The following is a 20,346-nucleotide window of genomic DNA, read 5'->3' on the forward strand; positions in this document are numbered from 1 at the left end:
AAGACTCCTCAATTCAAAAGAAGAAAGTAGACAACAGAGGTGGGCAGAGCACGATGCTTCGTCCTGGCTTGAATGTTGTCATTTGGGCCATACTAAGAAATTAGCCCAAATGACAACAACATGAAGCAGACATATAGAGAGTTAAATTGCAAGCTTTTTCGGATCTGTCCACAAGAGAAGAGATGAAACTTTAAAAACACTCATTTATCGAAAGGAGTTCAGTTCAATAATTTCTGATGCAGTTCAGGGAGTCTGGAAATCTAAACCCTGATAGGCTTTCACAGCACAGTGTCAGGCAAATTTGTTGATAAAGTGGAAATGTTTGATCCATCTCTCATCGTTTGCTGTTCTTTTGTGCAGATAGGAGTTAATAGAGACAAATTAAAGGTTGCCAAAGAGCACCAGAGGGAGCTGGGATATCATTAAGCCAGATTGTGCTCAGCCTGCTTTTGTTCTCCATACAGATTGTTATTCTTGCTTTCACCACAGCCTGCTGGTATGTGACTGATCAATACTGTACAAACTAAAAACACAGTGTTACAAACAGGAACCAGGATCCTTTACATACCAGTCTGGTTTTGCTTGTACTGTTTCTAAGCTTTCATGTAAAAATGGAGATTAATTATCTGCATATGCATGTGGCTAAATAAGACTTCACTATGTTCAAATTCCGACCTTTAAAATGTTTAACATTTAGCCTAAAACAACATACAACAAATCTGGATATCAATTATGATACCTAGACAGCTTTTATTGTTCTGCTGACTTGCAACACACAATTTTTCTCCCATACTCACAGAAAAGGCACTGTTAAGGCACAGGAGCCATAGAAAGGTATTAAGCTAGTACCGGTATCAGAAAAAACCCAAATGAAACCCATCCCTACGCAAAAGTCTTATTTCACCAGACTTCTAATCCTAATGAACAAATGTGGACAGCTCAATGGCCAAGTCAAAAGTAAAATTTAACTCTTTCTTTAAACCATTCTTTTTAGCTCCCTATTTTCTTTTTCCTCAGTTCCATATTTTCTTTCAAAATAAAAGCTACATTTTACCAAAACTGTAGGAAAAGTACCCTTAGGTTGAGACAGTACAAATTTACCAAGTCAAAGCATAAAAAGAACAGTTTGTTGAAAAAATCCTTAAGCTTTATTGCTAATCTTAAATGGGTCATCGACACAGCAAAAGTAACTAAACCGGAGCCTAAATTTGCACAAATGTTACTGAACTAGTCAGGCGACATTAGACTGCATTTGGTCATTTTGTACATGCTCTCCTGCATTTTCGGTGCGTTTCACAGAGGAAGCACTTTGGAGTTGTCTCCCACCTCTAAGTCATTGTCACACTAATCTAAATAATCTATATTTAACTTAACGTCATAAAATACATCTCCTTGTATTACTTTGATTCCCAAATCAAAGCACTGGTAGGAATAACTTCACATTGTGAATAAAGACCTACACATTGTGTTCTGAAAGTCAAAAATTGTAATATTGTTAAACATGTGATTAAAAATGTGATTCGCCCTGATTAATTACCTGAACTCAGTGATTACATGATGAAATGCTTTTCTGACACATATATTTTCACTTCAAACTGTTCTTCAGAGATCAGTTTTTTAATTTGTAAAACAATACCCTGAATAAAAGTAAAAAAAATACTCAGAGGTAATCACTGTCAAAACAAAATCAAGATTTTTAAATTAAATAAACTATAAAGTTTCTGCATCAATAAATCCAGCAGGGACGTTGGCCGAAAATGGGGTAAACAGTTGTAGCACATCAGAGAGGATTTAAAGGCTCCTGAAAGAGAGTGCAAGACAGAGAGGGAAGATCTCTTTTAGTAGTCCTCAGAGGCTCAATTACAGGGCTGGTAAGTGTTTTCGGCCCGAGTGCAGGAGAGAGCAGAGGAGGAATGCGGATGGAAAACTGCACCCAGGGGAACCATGGTGAAGACGCCCACCTCTGAGGGCCAGGTGGAAGAGAGAAAAGGCCCAGATAAAAGTGCTAACATCAGGGGAAGCTGCTCTGGTGCCAGTGTCTCTATTTTCTGTCCAGCTTGCATTAGAAAACAAATGTCTAGCAAGCTTTTCGCTTACACAAACACTGACATAAAGCTGTCTTTTGTTGACCCAGATATCTCCAGCCATCATCAGTTCAATCATTCTCTCACAGCGTGTTTCCATTACCCTCAGCTTCTCCATCACAGTCCCCTGCCATGTCAGTAAATATCAAAATAAACTGGCTGGAGCACAGGGACAGTGGTTCCAGTAACTCGCCTTTATTTGACACTCACACTTGAATTATTAGACTTGACGTTTTACAATGTTTTCCACTGGGACTGAGCCTGTGTGTGTGTGTGTGTTTGAAAGATTAATAGAGATGCTGTAGATGCTGGTGGCAGGGAACTTGCAGTGCAAACAAGAGTCGTTGATGTTTACAGGCATCAGTGGTGGACAGATCTGAGATAAGGGCTATCCATCAGTGCTAGACATACACAGACCACTAACTCACAAAAACAGTAAGATGGAGCTCTTCCACCTTTCAAGAGAGGCCGAAGAGATCAAAGACCCTGTTTGTATTTTGCTTAAACATTTATATTGGGTAATCAGATACCAGGTAATAATGAGACTCCAGTACTATGACTGAACGCCTGCCTTTAAAGGGGAAAAAAAAAGTCTCCAGACAATTTCCAATCCAACCACAGCTGCTCTGTACATGCACAAAAAGTAGTGGGGGCAGAGGCTGTAATGAAGGGAAAAGAGGACATTTACAGTATGCCCACAACAGGAATGAAACAAATTCATGCACCTTCCTGCACAATTGTGCTGAGGTGTTGACATGTTTCTAAGTTTCTAAAAGTATAACGGCTTTAATCACAAAATAACTTTTTTTTTTTCCTCAGAATCACTGCTTTTTCATCCATTTTTGTCTGAATCACCACTGAGAGTCTATCTGCCATGATGGGCATGACTAATAACTAACACACTAATAATTCTGGATCGATTTAGAGACAAATCCCTGATGCAGTCAAACAGATAAAAGCATGTTAAAAAAGCAGCTATGACATATTTACCTTTGTTCTATTATTTGTCCTGTTATTAGTACAACCACGAATGGTTCAACACATACCAGAACTCTGCAAGGACATTTTATAAAAGTGACTAATTACTTACACAACAAGCTTGATCCATCAATAATTAACAACTACAGACCCATCTCCAACCTTCCCTTTGTTATCCAAATCATAGAAAAAGTCGTCTACAATCAACTACACAATTACCTAACCCATAACAATCTGTATAATGTCTACCAATCAGGATTCAGAACCAATCACAGCACCGAAACAGCACTGGTCAAGGTTTTCAACGATCTAAAAGTAAATAAGGATTCAAACAAATTCTCCATCTTAGTATTATTAGCTTTAGGCTCCGCCTTCGATACAATTGATCATAACATCCTACTCCATAGACTTGAAAATTCCATAGGCCTCTCAGTATCTGTCATTCAATGGTTTAAATCATATTTAAAGGAAAGAACATTCTCAGTTACACTCTGCAATTTCACATCAGTAAATTTCAGTCTGGACTGTGGCGTGCCACAAGGATCAGTTCTTGGTCCACTGTTGTTTAGCCCTACATGCTCCCACCCGGTTTAATCATTCAGAAAAAAAATGTCTCCTACCATTCATATCCTGATGATACACAGCTTTATGTCTTACTCTCCCCTGGCAATCTCAATCCCATATATCACTTGGTCAAATGCACTGATGAAATAAACCACTGGATGTCACACAATCTTCTTCAGCTTAACACAGATAAAACAGAAATCCTGCTAGTTGGTCCACAAAAACAGAGACAAGAATTAATTTCGCTTTCATCTTCATTTCATTTTAAGTACAGTGAGCACTTCAGAAATCTTGGAGTTATCATTGATACAAACTTAAACTTTCAACAACATATAACTGCCATCACCAAAACAGCCTTCTACCATTTAAAAAACATTTCCAAACTTCGATCATTCATGTCTCAGTCTGATTCAGAAAAACTGGTCCATGCATTTATATCCATCAGATTAGATTACTGTAACGCTCTCTATGCTGGACTTCCAAAAAAATCTCCTACAACTCATCCAAAACGCTGCAACCCGCATTCAACCCGCAACAAAGAAAATAGAACACATCACACCCATTCTGGAAAATTTTCACTGGCTTTCCGTCCAATATAGACATATATATGGCATAATATGGCATGCTTGCTCACTATCACCCAACCAGGGCGCTCAGATCTTCAGGTATGGGCCTTCTAAATGTGCCTAAAGTAAAATACAAATCAGGTGAAGGTGCATTTAGCCACTATGGTGCTGTTCTATGGAATAGGCTGCCAACTGACCTGAGGTCGGTAGACACTCTAAGTTCTCTTAAGAGTAGTCTGAAAACTTTTTCAGACCACTCAGACTGCTTTTCTCTTATGCCTTTGACTGTTAGATAAAGTACAGTAGATTTGAATTTTGCCTGTGTACTCTAAGGAGTACACATGACTTGCACTGTACATATGTGTGTGTGTTTGGGGGGGGGTTGCTTAAATTGCTGATTGATTTTTCTGTTTGTTTTTAATCTTCTGTAAAGCACATTGAGTTCACACCTGTATGAAATGAGCTATACAAATAAAGTTGAATTGAAACTGAATTGAATTAGAACTTAAGATAGCAATGCTAAACATCTGATTAAAAAAGCAGTAGTATGTGCTAAAACAAGGTTAGTTCCTTTCATAACAACTGCTGTTGGGGATAAGCCACAATGATTAGCCACTGGGAGAAAACTTCCCTACTCCTGCTACATCGTCACTGGAAGTTCTACCCATAATTACACAGTACCTAAAAAACTACTCACCCCCTTAGATGTAATACCCTTTTATTGATTTTTATCAATGATAAAGTAATGCCAATTAAACAAAAATATATAATGTCAAAGAAGTGGTTGCATAAATATTTACCCCCTTTAAAATTACTGACCTAATTCAACAGAGAACCAGCCAAATGGTGCTAGGAGTCTCACAGTTAGTGAAATAGAGATGACCTGAGTGCAGTGAATGTGTCTATGGTGATTGTAGTATAGACACTTGTGTCTGGAAGGTTCAGTTGCTGGTTAATCAGTGTTCCTGGCTACCATTACACCATGAAGATTAAAAAAAAAACAATTCAAGTAACTAAGAGAGAAGGTTATTGTAAAGTAGTAGTTAGGAGATGGATACAAAAAACCTGGTACAATACATACACAATATATTAACTGTGATTCACATCTGTTTTAAGATACTAAGTAATCCTTAATGCGTTGTGTGAATGCACCTCAGTGTGTACTGTTAGTGCATATTGAGGTGGTCTGGGATGCCTTTGTCCAGATTGGATTGGTTGTGTAGACACTAGAATTAGTTGCACGCATTAAAGACCAACCTGTCAAACAACAGGATTTGCAGTATTCCACTAGTAGGCAAAAAGTCAGGCTCTATTTATGTCTGTTCAACCCTTCTTGGGTTATGAGAATTATGTCTCTTTTTAGAGATCAGGATCATTTGTCTCAGCTCAGTAATAAGCTACAGTCTTTCTGTTCCCAAATGGCTCTCCCTTTGGTACCATTTTCACTTTTTAAATCTTTTAAACAACAAAAAAGATGGAACAAATAGAAACCATCTCATAAACAGCTCCTGTTCACAAAAGGAACTGGCTCTTTAGAATGAAACATCCATGTACAACTCCTTCCCAGCTTGTTTTTAGGTTCTCATTTCAATTAACCAACATGCCATAAGATTGCTAAATAGTATATCACTGTACCCTTCAAGAGCATGTTTATGACAAAAGGAGAGAGAACAGCTTTTAGGAGGCATCACTAGCCTCTTTGCTAATTCACCATATCCATTCTTCACCACACACTAGATGTTGGTATACCAAGCTAAGGTAAGAGAGCCATGGAAATGATGCAGTGCCTGTTGTTTGCACAAGAGGCAGAAGAGGTATTGTTCATACTGTATATGGTATGGATGCACATACACAGTCACTTGGTACACTATTGCCAAAAGTATTCACTCACCTGCCATGACTGACATATGAACTTAAGTGACATCCCATTCTTAACCCATAGGGTTTAATATGACGTCGGTCCACCCTTTGCAGCTATAACAGCTTCAACTCTTCTAGGAAGGCTTTCCACAAGGTTTAGGAATGTGTTTATGGGAACTTTTGACCATTCTTCCACAAGCGCATTTTTCAGGTCACACACTGATGTTGGACGAGAAGGCCTGGCTCTCAGTCTCTGCTCTAATTCATCCCAAAGGTGTTCTTTCGGGTTGAGGTCAGGACTCTGTGCAGGCCAGTCAAGTTCATCCACACTGAACTCTCTCATCTATGTCGTTATGGACCTTGCTTTGTGCACTGGTGCACAGTCATGTTGGAACAGGAAGGGGCCATCCCCAAACTGTTCCCACAAAGTTGGGAGCATGGAATTGTCCAAAATCTCTTGGTATGCTGAAGCATTCAGAGTTCCTTTCACTGGAACTAAGGGGCCAAGCCCAGCTCCTGAAAAACAACCCCACACCATAATCCCCCCTCCACCAAACTTCAACTTGGCACAATGCAGTCAGACAAGTACCGTTCTCCTGGCAATCGCCGAACCCAGACCCGTCAGATTGCCAGATGGACAAGCACGATTTGTCACTCCAGAGAATGTGTCTTCACTGCTCTAGAGTCCAGTAGCGGCGTGCTTTACACCACTGCATCTGATGCTTTGCATTGCACTTGGTGACGTATGGCTTGGATGCAGCTGCTCGGCCATGGAAACCCATTCCATGAAGCTCTCTATGCACTGTTCTTGAGCTAATCTGAAGACCACATGAAGTTTGGAGGTCTGTAGCGATTGACTCTGCAGAAAGTTGGCGACCTCAGCGCACTATGCGCCACAACATCCGCTGACCCCGCTCTGTCATTTTACGTGGCCTACCACTTTGTGGCTGAGTTGCTGTCGTTCCCATTTGCTTCCCCTTTGTTATAATACCACTGATAGTTGACTGTGGAATATTTAGGAGCGAGGAAATTTCACAACTGGACTTGTTGCACAGGTGGCATCCTATCACAGTACCACGCTGCAATTCACTGAGCTCCTGAGAGCGACCCATTCTTTCACAAATGTTTGTAGAAACAGTCTGCATGCCTAGGTGCTTTATTCTATACACCTGTGCACATGGAAGTGATTGGAATACCTGATTTCAATCATTTGGATGGGTGACTGAATACTTTTTGCAATATAGTGTATATCATTGCCCAAAATAATTTGTTAATCCGGATAATGCACTGTCTGACAACCTCTTACTTACTCTAAAGGCTGTGCCCTCCTCGATGATGGTGGGTAGCTGAGAGAGGCAGATGTCCACGGCCAAGTCCCAAGCTTGCCTGTAGAGAGGCGAGATAAACACACGAGGCACTTTAGAATGTCAGTGTTCATTATAAGGAGGAACTCAAACCCACTCACATTTATTGCAAAGCAAAAAGGATTTTCTTGGTGAACTAAAGCAGCAGAAACAAATACAATTCCTTTTTTCCCGTTTCCAATGCCCAACTCACACTTTTCTCCTTAGCTCATGTTTTCTCCCGAGCACATACACCTCTTTAAATTCCCAGCACGAGGTCCTGGAGAGGGCAGCAAGGAGCCTTTAATCCCTTTCTAAACACCAGCGTTCTCTCATGGTCATCATATTTAATTCATGGGGTTATGTAACTTGCATCAAACCTTATCATGGCTTCTCTAGTCTCTCTGTCCGTCTCTCTTTCCTTCCACTTTACAACTCCTATCTACTTGCAGGGAAAGTGAGCTCAGGCTCTCACTTAGGTTTTTTTCCTCTCAGTTAGCACGAGTTAGGGGTGGAGGCCTGTTCCCAGAGGATTCAGAGCAATGTAATGTGATGCTGAATGAATGACACAGAGTTCACTGTCTGACTATTTCTGCTGCATGAATAGCTTTACCCATTATCCAGGATATCTAAAATGGAGTTACATCTGGTAGTGTTACAAGTATAATGGACTCACTGCTGTCATCAAAGAGCAACATGCAAATATACAGCAACAGCAACAGCACAGTATGTGATCAAAAAAGAGCAGAAAACTAAGGACATACAGCATGGTATTAAGAATTGGTACACTGTTCTACAAGTACAGAAAGGCTAATTTATTCCAGCATTCATGTCAGCTGGCCCAGTTCAGGCTAAACTGGGGAATATATAAACTCAGCAGCTGTTTTGGCAGAAAAACATCTAGACCCTCAGCAAAAAAAGTTAACAGTGCAAAATCATCATTACTGTATTACTAAGAACCAGTGTTACTTACTTGGCAAGATTTCTCTGGAAATAAATGTGTATACCAAAAACATTTTTAATAGCAGCAATTTCTGGGAGAAACGGTGTAGTTTCTGGAAGAATTCCAGGGGTGCCAATATTTTTGTCCATGACTGTAAATGGACCAAAAAGAGACAATAGAAAAAACTATCAAGGCACCTTCACGGCATGGTTAATCTGTAGTCTGGACATGGAGGTGTGAGCATCTACTGCTCTGACTGCAGCTGAGAGGGACTGTTGTGCGAGGAGTGGGCTGCCTGTCAGTGCTTTGGGATGGGGAGGGGCACACGGCACCTGCTGCTGACAACGATACATGCTTTCATGTCAGAGTCTTCAAAAGTCTCCAGTAACACCAGAAAAAGTCACTAGATTTGTCGCTTTTTTGAAAGAGTCGCTAGAGGGGTCTGAAAACTCGCTAAATATAGCAACAAAGTCGCTAAGTTGGCAACACTGCAAGGAGGTATGGGTACAGTAACAACCAGCTATCCACCTCGGCGTGCTGTGAATGACGTCATGACTGAGGCACTTTTGTGACCAAAGATCATCTCAGCCTGAAATACACATTACTCTGCCAGGAAACCAGCCGATACCAGCATTGTTCTCTAGTAACAAAAAAATTAATTTTTCGCTGGTAAAAAAAATAACTTGCCAGAGTGGCGAGTGGTCTTAAAAATTTACAAGCCAGAGATAAAATCTACCCATTATTGGCGAGTGGCGAGTGTTAGTTTTGGACCCTGGATACAAGTCACAATGATGAGTATGAAATTTATCACTGGAAATAAAACAAAGAGCACTGGGGCATGTAGCATCCAAGACATAAGAAGGTGCAATAGACAAAAACTGGTAAAACAGTCTTTTTTCTCTTTCTTAGGCAGGACCCAGTCCTGTAAAGACAACCAAGTTGAGGCCTTAAGCTAAATTTGAAATGTGAGACCTTAAATCCCTGTCTGCCAATACAGTATTTTTTCAAAGGTTCCCCAGGTCAGTCAACTATGATGCACCACTATTAACTATTTTATAGGTTAGCTGAAACACCTTAAAGTCTGCTCTAACCTTACAAGGCAGCAAATGAAGAGAAGCCAGTGCTGAAATAATATGCTCAGAATATGAAGCTGGGGTTACAGAGATCAAGACCTCAGCTATATTGGGCAGGTAACTCATTAGACTGTCTCAGAGGAAGAGTTCTCAATTTCAGACACTGCTGGTCTTACTCAGACACATTTTGAGAATTGGGCCCAAACTTTAATAGACAGTCAATTTCAACTTGTGTTTGTACACTTCTTGCCAATTTTCAACTTCAAAAGTTTGCAGAAGTACTCAATTAGAGTCCGAGTTTATATTGTTTGCATGGATGTACAGCCAACAATCACTTTGAAACTGAAGGAAAACTTCAAAACTGCTGCTGTCACTGTTGTTTTCAGTGTCTCTTAGGTGGAGCTTTCAACATGAAAGAGTTATGGTGGCTGTACAGTTTTTCCAAATGTTTCTTTTTAAAAGTCTAGCCTTTTGTTAAATGTTTGTCTTAAGTACATATAATTCTCTTGTAAGGATGGCCTCTTGGCCCAGGCCCAAAATAAGGCTAAATGCACAATGCAGGCTTGGAGAACATAAAACAACAATGATACAAATGCAGGAAAAATGCAACGGAATAGACTGCACAATGCCACTCTGAGTCCTTGCAGCACACTGTGTCACTACCGATCACTGTCCAGCCACAACTATGCTACACCAACTCCAAACACTAACCAACAAGGACTTTGCTTCTAGGGATGGGCTTCTTCAAAGAGACACCAGTTAAGATCTTAAAATCAATTCAGTCTCAGGAGAGTTTTGCCTGTATTGCAAATGATGCAAACATCTGTAACATGGTTATAAAACATTAGGAGTTCTTTTTAGGTAAGGCAGTTCTCAAATTGTAATGAAGTGCTAGATACATACGAGGCAGGGGAGTAAAAGGAGACGAATCCTGGGAGGAAAAATAGCACATCCGGTACACACAGTAACACACACTATGGCTGATGATCATTCAGGTGTTTCCTGTCCTGGAAATAATGTCACTTTTCTTCCTCCTCAAGTTTGACAACAAGAATACAGTGGTGAGTTGTAGCCAAGAATAATAATTATAATGTCTGGAAGCACCTAGATGAAAAATACACTTCTCTTAAACTAGTCGAAAGCCGGAGCTGCAGACATCTGTGACCCAGGAGTGACCCCTGTTTGGTGGCAGACCAGAGAGGTTATGCTCCTAGGAAACAGACAAGATCCCACTATTATGTGATTAATGCATTAATGCATTAAAGCATTAACGCATTAATTACAGATTAACTGCACTCATGGGATCTCCTTCACTAATTGTGAGAGCTCTAGCACCAAATGGCTGGACCTCTGTTGAAATACGTAGGTCAGTCACTGAATATTTATGCCAGGCCTATTCAATTAGCGGCCCGGAGTCCACATGCGGCCTAGAACCAACTCCCAAGTGGCCCAGTCTGTGGTCATGCCAAAGATGCAGAGGGCAACCTGTTTCACAAGTTTTCATAAATTCCCACAGTATTTCAGACCGTGAATGCAACACTCTGCATAGCCTAGCAACAGTCTACCTACAATGCACTGCATTGTTCTGAAGCTTCGCTAGTGACGCTGACAGAAGTAGCCCCAAGATACCGAGCATAAAACACGTCCTTTTCAACTGTAGCTACAACTGTGCTAATTCAGTTTTTACGCACTTTAAGAAATGCCTGGGTAAGATGTGACCAAAGTTATCATCTACTGAATTTATTTTTTATTTTTTCATTCTATTTATTTTATTTTATTTTTATTAGGGCTGTCAAAGTTAACGCGTTAATATCGCGTTAACTCAAATTACTTTTAACACCGCTAAATTTTTTGTCGCATGATTAACGCATGCGTGTTCTGTATGACCCTCAACCCATCCTGTAGTTTGCCAGACCAGGAAGCGGTGCTGTCGTGATGCCGTACACACGAGCAGAAATGGATAAAGGACAGAGACTTGCAGGTTCAGCTTTCAGATCATGTCAGATAAGACTGAAGTTATTTTCTCCTACTGTCGACATGAACGGAGTTACAGGAAGTTCGTAGAGTCTTATATAGCCCGTACCACTCGCTAGCCGTGCACACCGCTAATGCAGAGAGCCGCCCCCCTCGCTATGCTGGATTTGTTTACAATGGAGACACTCAGACAACTCTGCAGGGATGGACTCGCTATCTGGCATACCGGGCATTTCCCGGTGTGCCGACGCACTTTTGGGCCAGTATGATTTATTCATTTATTTAAGCCATTATGTCTGCCATGAACCGGCATCACAGCTGCGCTATGATGCCGACTGGTCCGATCATGTCTCCTAAAGGTCTGCTCTCATCCCCACGCAGCTCCTGCTTGAAAGTGAAAGTATTCAGAAAAAGGGCAGATGTGTCCACCTTACTCACATCAGAACAGTGAAACACCATTAGATGTGTCTGTGCCTTACTGCTGAGCTCTCAGCAGAGACTTGACTTCTTTATGTCCATGTGTGATGATGAGATCTGTTGTTTGGTGTTCAGCTGCTGAGAACAGAGGAGTAACTTCTAGAAGTCTAAAGTTTGACTCTACATTGTGGTATTATTCAGTAATGTTACGTTAAGGTCAGTATCTCCATCTGTTGTGGCTTGAGTTTACCATATTAAGCTCTCAGCATATTTTTGCAGCGTTCAGTATCTTTGAGCTCAGACTAGAGAATTTTCTGGACTTTATCTGTTGTTGTTCTGGGTTGTTGACATGAACAAACATTTGCATAAAGAAAGCATTTTTGTCCACTTGTGTTGATAAGGGTATTTAAATCTTGAGAAATAGTACTGTAAGGTACATTCAGAATAGACATTTTTTTTTGAAAATCACCATGGTCAAAAAGCCAAATAACATTGACCATGGTGATTTATAAAATGAATAAAAAGGGTTTAATTCTTTTTATAGGCACTTTATTTATTGGATTTTTAGAATAATGTAATAACCCACAACATATCCAGTAGTTAGAGGTAAAGCTGACAACAGTAAAACTCACTAACTCCTTAAAAAATAACTCTTATCAAAGTGTACCTAATTGCAAAAAAGCAAAAAAAAGGGAAACTAAAGAAAATGTCAAAAGGTATTTTTAAAGCTTCATAACTGGAAGTTTTTGGCCTGCATTCTGCATGGAACTGCTGCCAGCAAATATGTTTACCTGCTGGTGTTTATGTAATCTCCCAGTGAGAAACCACACTCACAGGGTGGAATTTGCTGCAGTGTTTGGGGTGGCAGTATTAACTTGCATGATGGTGCCAATATGTGCAAGTAAACCATCACCAAAACCTGTCTGTGGGTCTTCTCTCCTTGTATTGTCAGGTGAAGACGGCCAATAGACAAGTGTCAGGGACCAGCAGGCGGCTGACTAAGGCTGACTAAGCTCTTTTTCTGTGTGCCTGCAGAGAATGGTGCAGAGACAAACACACATATAAAGAGGAGGCACACACTCCCACTCTGAAACTACCCACGAGGGAGTAATCAGCCTTGGGTTTATCTGCTCTCCACTATTCTGCTCCATTTGAATAACAATGGCTGTTTGTGTCTGGGTACCATCATCGATCAACAGGCACCTAAATTGCCTAATTCCTCCTCTGAATCGTCCTTCCCCGGTCTTTTTTAATCCAAACTTTATTTTTGTGCTTGCCTTTTATCTCTGGCGCTCCTATCTTTTTATCACTCCCTCAGTCTTGTTTCTTACAGTCTTAAAGTGCCTCTCTGTCGTTATTCTGTCCTCCTTAATACTGCATGTGCTGCTGCGAAACAAAGTGCAACTTCCAATTTCTTTGGCGGTAAACACTGCAATACACCCCCGATCCAAAATAATGGGCCAGCACGAGTGAGTGAGAGAGGCTATTGCTTGCTTAAGGAGCAGTGAGTTGTGTGCTTTACAATAAGTGATGCCAGCATGTTACACAACAAGTCGCTCCTTGAGGCAGAGAGAGAATGTGTGTGTGTGTGTGTGTTTTTTTTTTTCCAACATGAGCCAGATAATGAGTGGGAGAGATGGAGGGAGGCATTTATAGAAGACAGAAGAAAAACATTGACAGTAGAAGTGTTGGTGTAAGTAAAGGGAGAGAGGTGATGGGACAATGTTTCTCACACAATGCAGAGGAGACTGTAAAATCAATGAACACCAGGCTTCTCTGCATCTGTGTCTGTATACTATTGCACTCAGGGCCTGGCTAAAACGCGGGGGATCAGTATGAGATTAAAGTTGATAATAAAAAACTACAGATATTTTTTCTCTGGATAGATCTTAAAAATAAAGAAAACAATTTTAAAAAATATTCATAATGATTACATTCTTAGAGATATAAAGATTGGATGTACATTCAAGATGGACAGAGCAATAGCAACCTGGGAGTAAAGCCAAAATGTTTGGAGCTTCCCCTTCTGAATGGCTGTCAAATACTGTAGGTCATAAAACCATGTTAAATCCATGTTAACAGATGGGACATGGATCAAACTATGAAGTGAAAATACAGTGTTGTAAAAAGTATTTGCCTCCTTCCTGATTTCTTATTTTCCCTCATATTTGTCATGTTTCAGATCCTCAAACAAATTTAAATGTTGAACAAAGATAACCTGAGTAAATTCAAAATGCAGTTCTTAAAGGGGACATATTAAGCAAAAATCCCTTTTTCAGATTTTTCTAACACAAGTATGTGCCTCTGGCCTGTCCACAATCCCCCCAAGAACCAGAAAAGGCCATGCAGAGGTGTACTTGCTGGTGTAGTTTGGAACGTTGTCCTGCTGCATGACCCAAGAGCGCTTGAGCTTAAGGGGAAAAAATGGTGCCGCACATTCTCCTTCAAGATTTTCGGATAAAGAGCAGAATTCATGTTTCTATCAATCAAAGCAAGTCATCCAGGTCCTGAAGCAGCAAAGCAGCCCCAGACCATAACACTACCACCACCATGTTTGACTGTTGGTATGATGTTCTTTTTCTCAAATGCTGTGTTAGTTTATGTCAGATGTAAAACTACCATACCCTCCAAAAAGTTCTACTTTTGTCTCGTCAGTCCATTGAATATTTTCCCAAAAGTCTTGGGGATCATCTAGATATTTTTTTGGCAAATATGGGATGAGCCGTTGAGTTCTTTCTGGTCAGCGGTAGTTTTGGCCTTGGAAATCTCTCATAGATGCCATTTTGGCCCAGTCTCTTTCTTATGGTTGAATCGTGAACACTGAGCTTAACTGAGTCCAGTGAGGCCTGCAGGTTTTAAGATGTTGCTCAGGGTTCTTTTGTGAGCTCCTGGATGAGTCACACATGCACTCTTAGAGTCATTTTGATAGGCTGGCCGCTCCAAGGAAATTTTCCTACTGTTTCAAGTTTTCTCCATTTGTGGATAATGGCTCTCATTGTGGTTAGCTGGTGTCTTGAAGCCTTAAAAATGGCCTTGCAACCCTTTCTAGACTGATAGATTTCAGTGACTTTGTGTCTCATCTGTTGTTAAATTTCTTTAGATCATGGCATGGTGTGTTGCTTTTTGAGATCTTTTTGCCAAATTACCTTTGTCAGCCAGGTTCTAGTTAAGTGATTTCTTGATTCAACAGGTCTAGCAGTAATCAGGAACTCAAAAAAGGAAGGGAAAAAAAGAAAGGAAGGGGAAAAATATTTTCACAGCATTGTATACGCATCTCTTGGCGCTGTTTGGTGCATGTCTTCCCCACTCTCTATCACCATTCCCCACAACTATAAAAAAAAAATCAATAATTTTTTTTTTTTTTTTTTTAAGATTTATTTTTGGCCTTTTTGCCTTTATTTGATAGGACAGTGGATAGAGTCGGAAACAGGGGAGAGAGCGGGGAGAGACATGCAGGAAATAGTGCCACGGGCTGGATTCGAACCCGGGTCGCCTGCGTATATGGCATGTGCCTTAACCACTCGACTACCAGCGCGCCAAAATCAATAAATTTTTGACAACAAAAATGCAAGTCCTTCTCAATGTTTACAGGGTGATTTCTTATTTTAAAATAGCCCAGATAGCCCGGCACTCATTCTAGCAATGATATACATAAAGGTCAAGTGAGGAAAATAATGGTATTATGAAATGAAACGCTGCACTTTTGAACTCTAAGATGCAACTGTTAAATAATTCCAAACAGAAGTTCTTTCTATAAATATATATGTCTGTTCTCTTACAACACCACTGCTTTTAACCTAAATCTGTCATGTCAACAAAGCAGCTAGATGTCAGACAAGACCGAAGACTTATTATCCCCAAAAGAATAGGTATTATCTTGTTATATTCAGTCAAAATGTAGGTGGGCGGCTGTAGTCGCAGCAATGTCCTGACTCCACATACTTGTCGCTGTCTGTGTGCATACATGGGATTCAGGTCAACTGAGGCTGCTATCAGTAGGGGGACTGTTCAAGTACATCTTCCCCTGTCATGAGAGAGAGAGGAACACTTAGACATACAGCTACCCTGGCAGTTCTTTACTTACAGAAATAATGAAGAAACACATTTAGGGGAAGCATACTAAGCATGAGTGGGGTGTATGCATATGCTAAAGAGTCGAAGCAAATAAAACCACCTCCATATTTTGGCTCACACTTTCTTGACAACACAAGTTATAAGAATAATTAAAGCTGATTATTTGTTTTGAATGATAAATGCAGTCTGAAACGTGGGCGGAAAAGAAACATAATTCACTGTTGTTTAAGAGTATAGATGGACCACTTGGGTCCTCTTCATGTACTGTATGTTGTAAGTCTAAAGGCCGCTGCACACCGAGTCAGTTTTTTCATCTGAAATGTCCACACATTCAAAAAGAAAAATGATCTCATGTTGTCATTATCATGTTTACACACTGATACCAAAATTTTGTCCGTCACTATTTTCTCGGAACAGGTTTGATATTTTTGCTTTCTTTTTGGCATCTGTCCAAATCTTGAGGATTCAGATCAGCATCTGCTGCTACCCTCTCACCCATTCACTTGCAACAAAGATTGAATAAAAATCATCTCTCTATATCTCAAACTTGGCATAGCCCTATGACCCGAAAGCTGGTGCCATGAAGATCTCTGCCAGGATGCGTGGACCCAGTGTGGCTTTTCAAGGAGAGAATCATCTTCACTCTTTTTCGATCACGATAATAAAGGGTTGCAGAAAACGTACATATTGAGAGTGATCTGAGGACATGAGGAAATAAAAATGTTTTGTACTTAAAATGGTTGCTGTTTTAAAATCCACATTTTAACCAAGCGGCAACCTCTGGTCCTGAAAAACGAAGCCAATGCAGAAGTACAAAGAACTGCACCACGTCAATGTCCACTTGAGGCTGGCTGCAGGAACAGCGGTTGTCCCGTCTGAACACATGTTAAAAAGCTGTTTTTTATACAAGTCACAAACTGGTTTACCACCTGGTTCGAAAAACAAACGTCTCCCATTAGCTAATGTCTTCACGTCCTCTCACTGTATGGAGGGTCAATTTTTTGGCACCACAGTTGTTTAGATTATAGTTAGGAAAAATGCTCACTGCACACTGATTTGCGCCCTAATTTGAATGACAGATAGCTTGACGAGCAGACGCTACCACCAGAAGGATGCTTTAGTGCTAGCTTAGCTGACAGGAAGAAGAGCTTAGTGGGCCATTTGGTCAAAAGCTCAGTTGAGACAGTGATTTCAATATGGAGTCCGCCACAGATTGGCTTCAAAAGCTGTTTGAGCCCGTCTATTGTAAGCGGGCGGCTGACGTCACACAGGCTTTGTCCAATTCTTTCTAAAGTCTATGGCTTTAACATAAATGTCTATATTTTGTTCTTAATTTAAAAGTAACCAGGGGCTCTCAATTTTACGTAATTAAACATTTACAACATGAAAAAATGTAACTGTTGTGAAACGCAGTTTTGTTAAAAGACATTTTTTATTAAATACAGAGGCCTGTCAGTAATTAGATGGCAGAAAATGTTTTTTTTCTGCAACTGTGTAAAATTTGTTCATAAAATCGCCTGATATCCATCACAGGCCTCCACATCAAATAGAACAAAATTGTATCGTGGCAGATATCGGAATATCGGAAATATTGTATTGTTGTTCTAAATACTGATACTGTATTGAATCGTGATGAAACAGGTGATGTACACCCCTTGTAATTGGCTGAGTAGATATTTGCATTAACGAGCATCTGAACAGGTATACCTAATAAACTGATCAGTGAATGTTTTTTTTATATCATTGTAATCCAGCAGGAGAAAACTGACCCTTAAGCAGCCATAAGAACTTACTCCAATCATGTAGGACTTAGTCATTACAGGATCACCTTATTTTTAGCATACTAGTAGTATATTTGACACAAAGTATTCATTCAGTGGCTATTTCAGTGTTCTTCAGTTAGCCTAAGCCCCAAACAATGCTGCTTTTGCACACAATGTTTTTCACCTTAATCCTATTATGTTTACTAACATGGCCAATTTAAATTTTAATCTCCTGACATAAATGTAACCCCTGTAGAGTAACACAGCCCCTTCATCTATAAGCTTTTCTGATTAAAGAGTTTAATGTAGTAGGCTATTCCAGTTTGCTACTCCAAGCAGCTGAAAACAGCCTTCTCTGAAGGGTAATTGGACTTCGCCTTAGAAATAAGCTGAGAAGCTAAGACATCTGGAGGTAGCTCATAAGTGAGTTGGTTTTCCTTCACATTGAGGGGAGCAAGTTGAGGTGGTTTGGGTGTCTGATAAGGTGCAGGTGCCTGCCTTTAGAGGTTATCTGGGCATGCCCAACTACGCTGAGTTGTGAAAAAAATAAAACTAAAAGAGAAATAAAAATAATTGGGGGTTCTTATACAGCTCTTTGGTAACACAATGTATCTGCTACTTTTAAACAGCTATTCAAGCTGTGAGGCCTAGAGTGGTTCAGTAGGCAGAGTCTGTCTTTCAGCTGAGAAACAGCTGACACGTAAACCAAAATAACTAAACCCTTATTACTCCCACTATTGCATCAATGGGGTGTGTGAATATGTATGGATATTGTGAATACATATGAGGCTTCTTCATCTGTGTGTAAATAAATGGGTATGACTGGGTAAGTGTGACCAGCGGCGTAAAAAGTACTTTGAGTAGTCAAAAAAAAGTAGTTTTGTTATTTTTGACCAAGTTTATCTAGTTTGGTGATCCATTTACAACTCTGGAGAGAAACTGTAGCCATTAAACCTGATACCGTGTGTTAAATGACACTTTTACTTGACAAAGTTTTTACTCGTTGGAGTGTCTGTTTTCCTGAAAATCTGTTCTTTCTTAAATTTAGCATTTGTTTATCAACGTGGAAGACTGCTCATCTTCTTCTCTCCCTCTGCTCTGGAAACCAGAAGACATCTGTGTATCTCTGCTTAAATGTGTGTGTGCGTTAGTGTGACAGCATGCAAAGTGAACAGTTTGTGTGCTTCTTACCACATGGCGTGCATATATGTAGGGGGCAGGCGGGGACTGCTGACCGGCGTGCAGTTGTACGACCTCATTATCCTCTCTGCTAGGAGGAAATTACGGAACAAGCTGGCGACCAGCAGGTCCTGCCGAAATAATTTCTGGAACAGATCTAAAGACAGGAAGAGAAAATAGAAAGTAGTGGTCACATTAGAGACAAAGGAGGGGCAAAAAAGCGACTAACACAAAGATGGGACTGTAGATGAGGAAAACAATGAATGAAATAAGTTAAACTCAGTTTATTGCCGTGCTTTGTCAGGATGATAATCTTGCACTGTAAAAAAAAAGCACTGTCTTTTATGCTGTTTTTAATCCTAAAATTAGCTGGAAGAGTATGCTTAGGGGCCGATTTGATTTGAATTTTTGTTCGTAGAGGTAGAGTCAGTCGTCTGTTGACCAGAAGGCCAGGGGTTCGATCCCCAGCTCCTGCAGTCCCATGTGGATGTGAATTGACATCCCAATTTGCCCCCACTGCTGCATCAGTGGAGTGTGAATGGACATGGGATTAGTTAGCAATACGGGTGTAACGGTAAAACCATGGTAACAAAAGCGTCTAAATCCTGGAGTAGTGAGGAAGAGACGAGTGACAAAGTTTTTTGAGACTGCGGAGGCTCCAAAGACCTGTAAAACTGACGTGTGGAAACATTTTGGCTTCATGTTGTCATGGTGTCAAGAAATGAGAGATGAGGAAAAAGTAACGGACAAACAAAAGACAGTATGCACATTTCAGTAACATGAGGAGCCACTTGATTAATCAGCATCCCGAAAAGATTTGCGGAGATCCAAGAAGCAAAATCTGACCAGGCCAAAAGACTCTTAAGTAAGCGTTCGCAGCCCCACTTCCCCACAACAGCATGAGGGCTCAACAGAGCACGAGGATTAAAGGTGAATATATCGCCCTATGTCCATGCAGTGGTGAGCAACGAAGGTTTTAGATGGTTAGCAAACATGCTGGAGCCAAAGTATAAAACAGGTAGTAGCATTGAGAATGTTTGAAAAACTAGATTTCATGCAGTAGGTATGCCTTTTTATTTACAAGGTCCAGCTGGTGCAGTTTTTTATTTTAAAGGGGGACATATCATACCCTTTAATGACAAGTTTATATTGGTCTTAGAGGTCCCCAAAACATGCCTGTGAAGTTAGTTGCTGAAAAAACACTCCAGTATTGGATTTTTGCATGCTAAATACCCCTCTGTTTCAGCCCTGCTCAGAACGAGCCGTTTCTGTGTCTGTAGCTTTAAATATTACTGAGCTGCCTGACTCTGCCCCTGACAACACCCCTCTCAGGAAATGGATGCAACACTCCTGATGTTACAATGTTACAGAGGCTGTAATCCAAAGTTAAGGAACTGACTGGAACTTTTCTGGTACTTGAGGGGATTGTGGACAGGCAAGGGGCACATAATTTTGTTACAAAAACCTGAAGTGATTTTTGCATAAAATGTTCCCTTTAAAAAAATAACTTACATCTTCCATATCCCAT

At 40.4% G+C, this 20,346-nt stretch overlaps 1 protein-coding gene across 1 annotated transcript in view; it reads right to left on the bottom strand.

The window, feature by feature from the left end:
• rptor (regulatory associated protein of MTOR, complex 1) overlaps positions 1–20,346 on the bottom strand; it is a 323,903-nt gene that overhangs the window by 125,650 nt on the left and 177,907 nt on the right. Inside the window, exons 10-11 of the mRNA XM_041784862.1 lie at positions 18,831–18,975; positions 7,363–7,438 (exon numbers count right to left, since the gene is read on the bottom strand). Coding sequence (XP_041640796.1) covers positions 7,363–7,438; positions 18,831–18,975 — 221 coding nt within the window. The remainder of the gene's footprint in view (positions 1–7,362; positions 7,439–18,830; positions 18,976–20,346) is intronic.

Source organism: Cheilinus undulatus, linkage group 4 (assembly GCF_018320785.1).
Source record: "Cheilinus undulatus linkage group 4, ASM1832078v1, whole genome shotgun sequence".
Classification (NCBI taxonomy): Eukaryota; Metazoa; Chordata; class Actinopteri; order Labriformes; family Labridae; genus Cheilinus; species Cheilinus undulatus.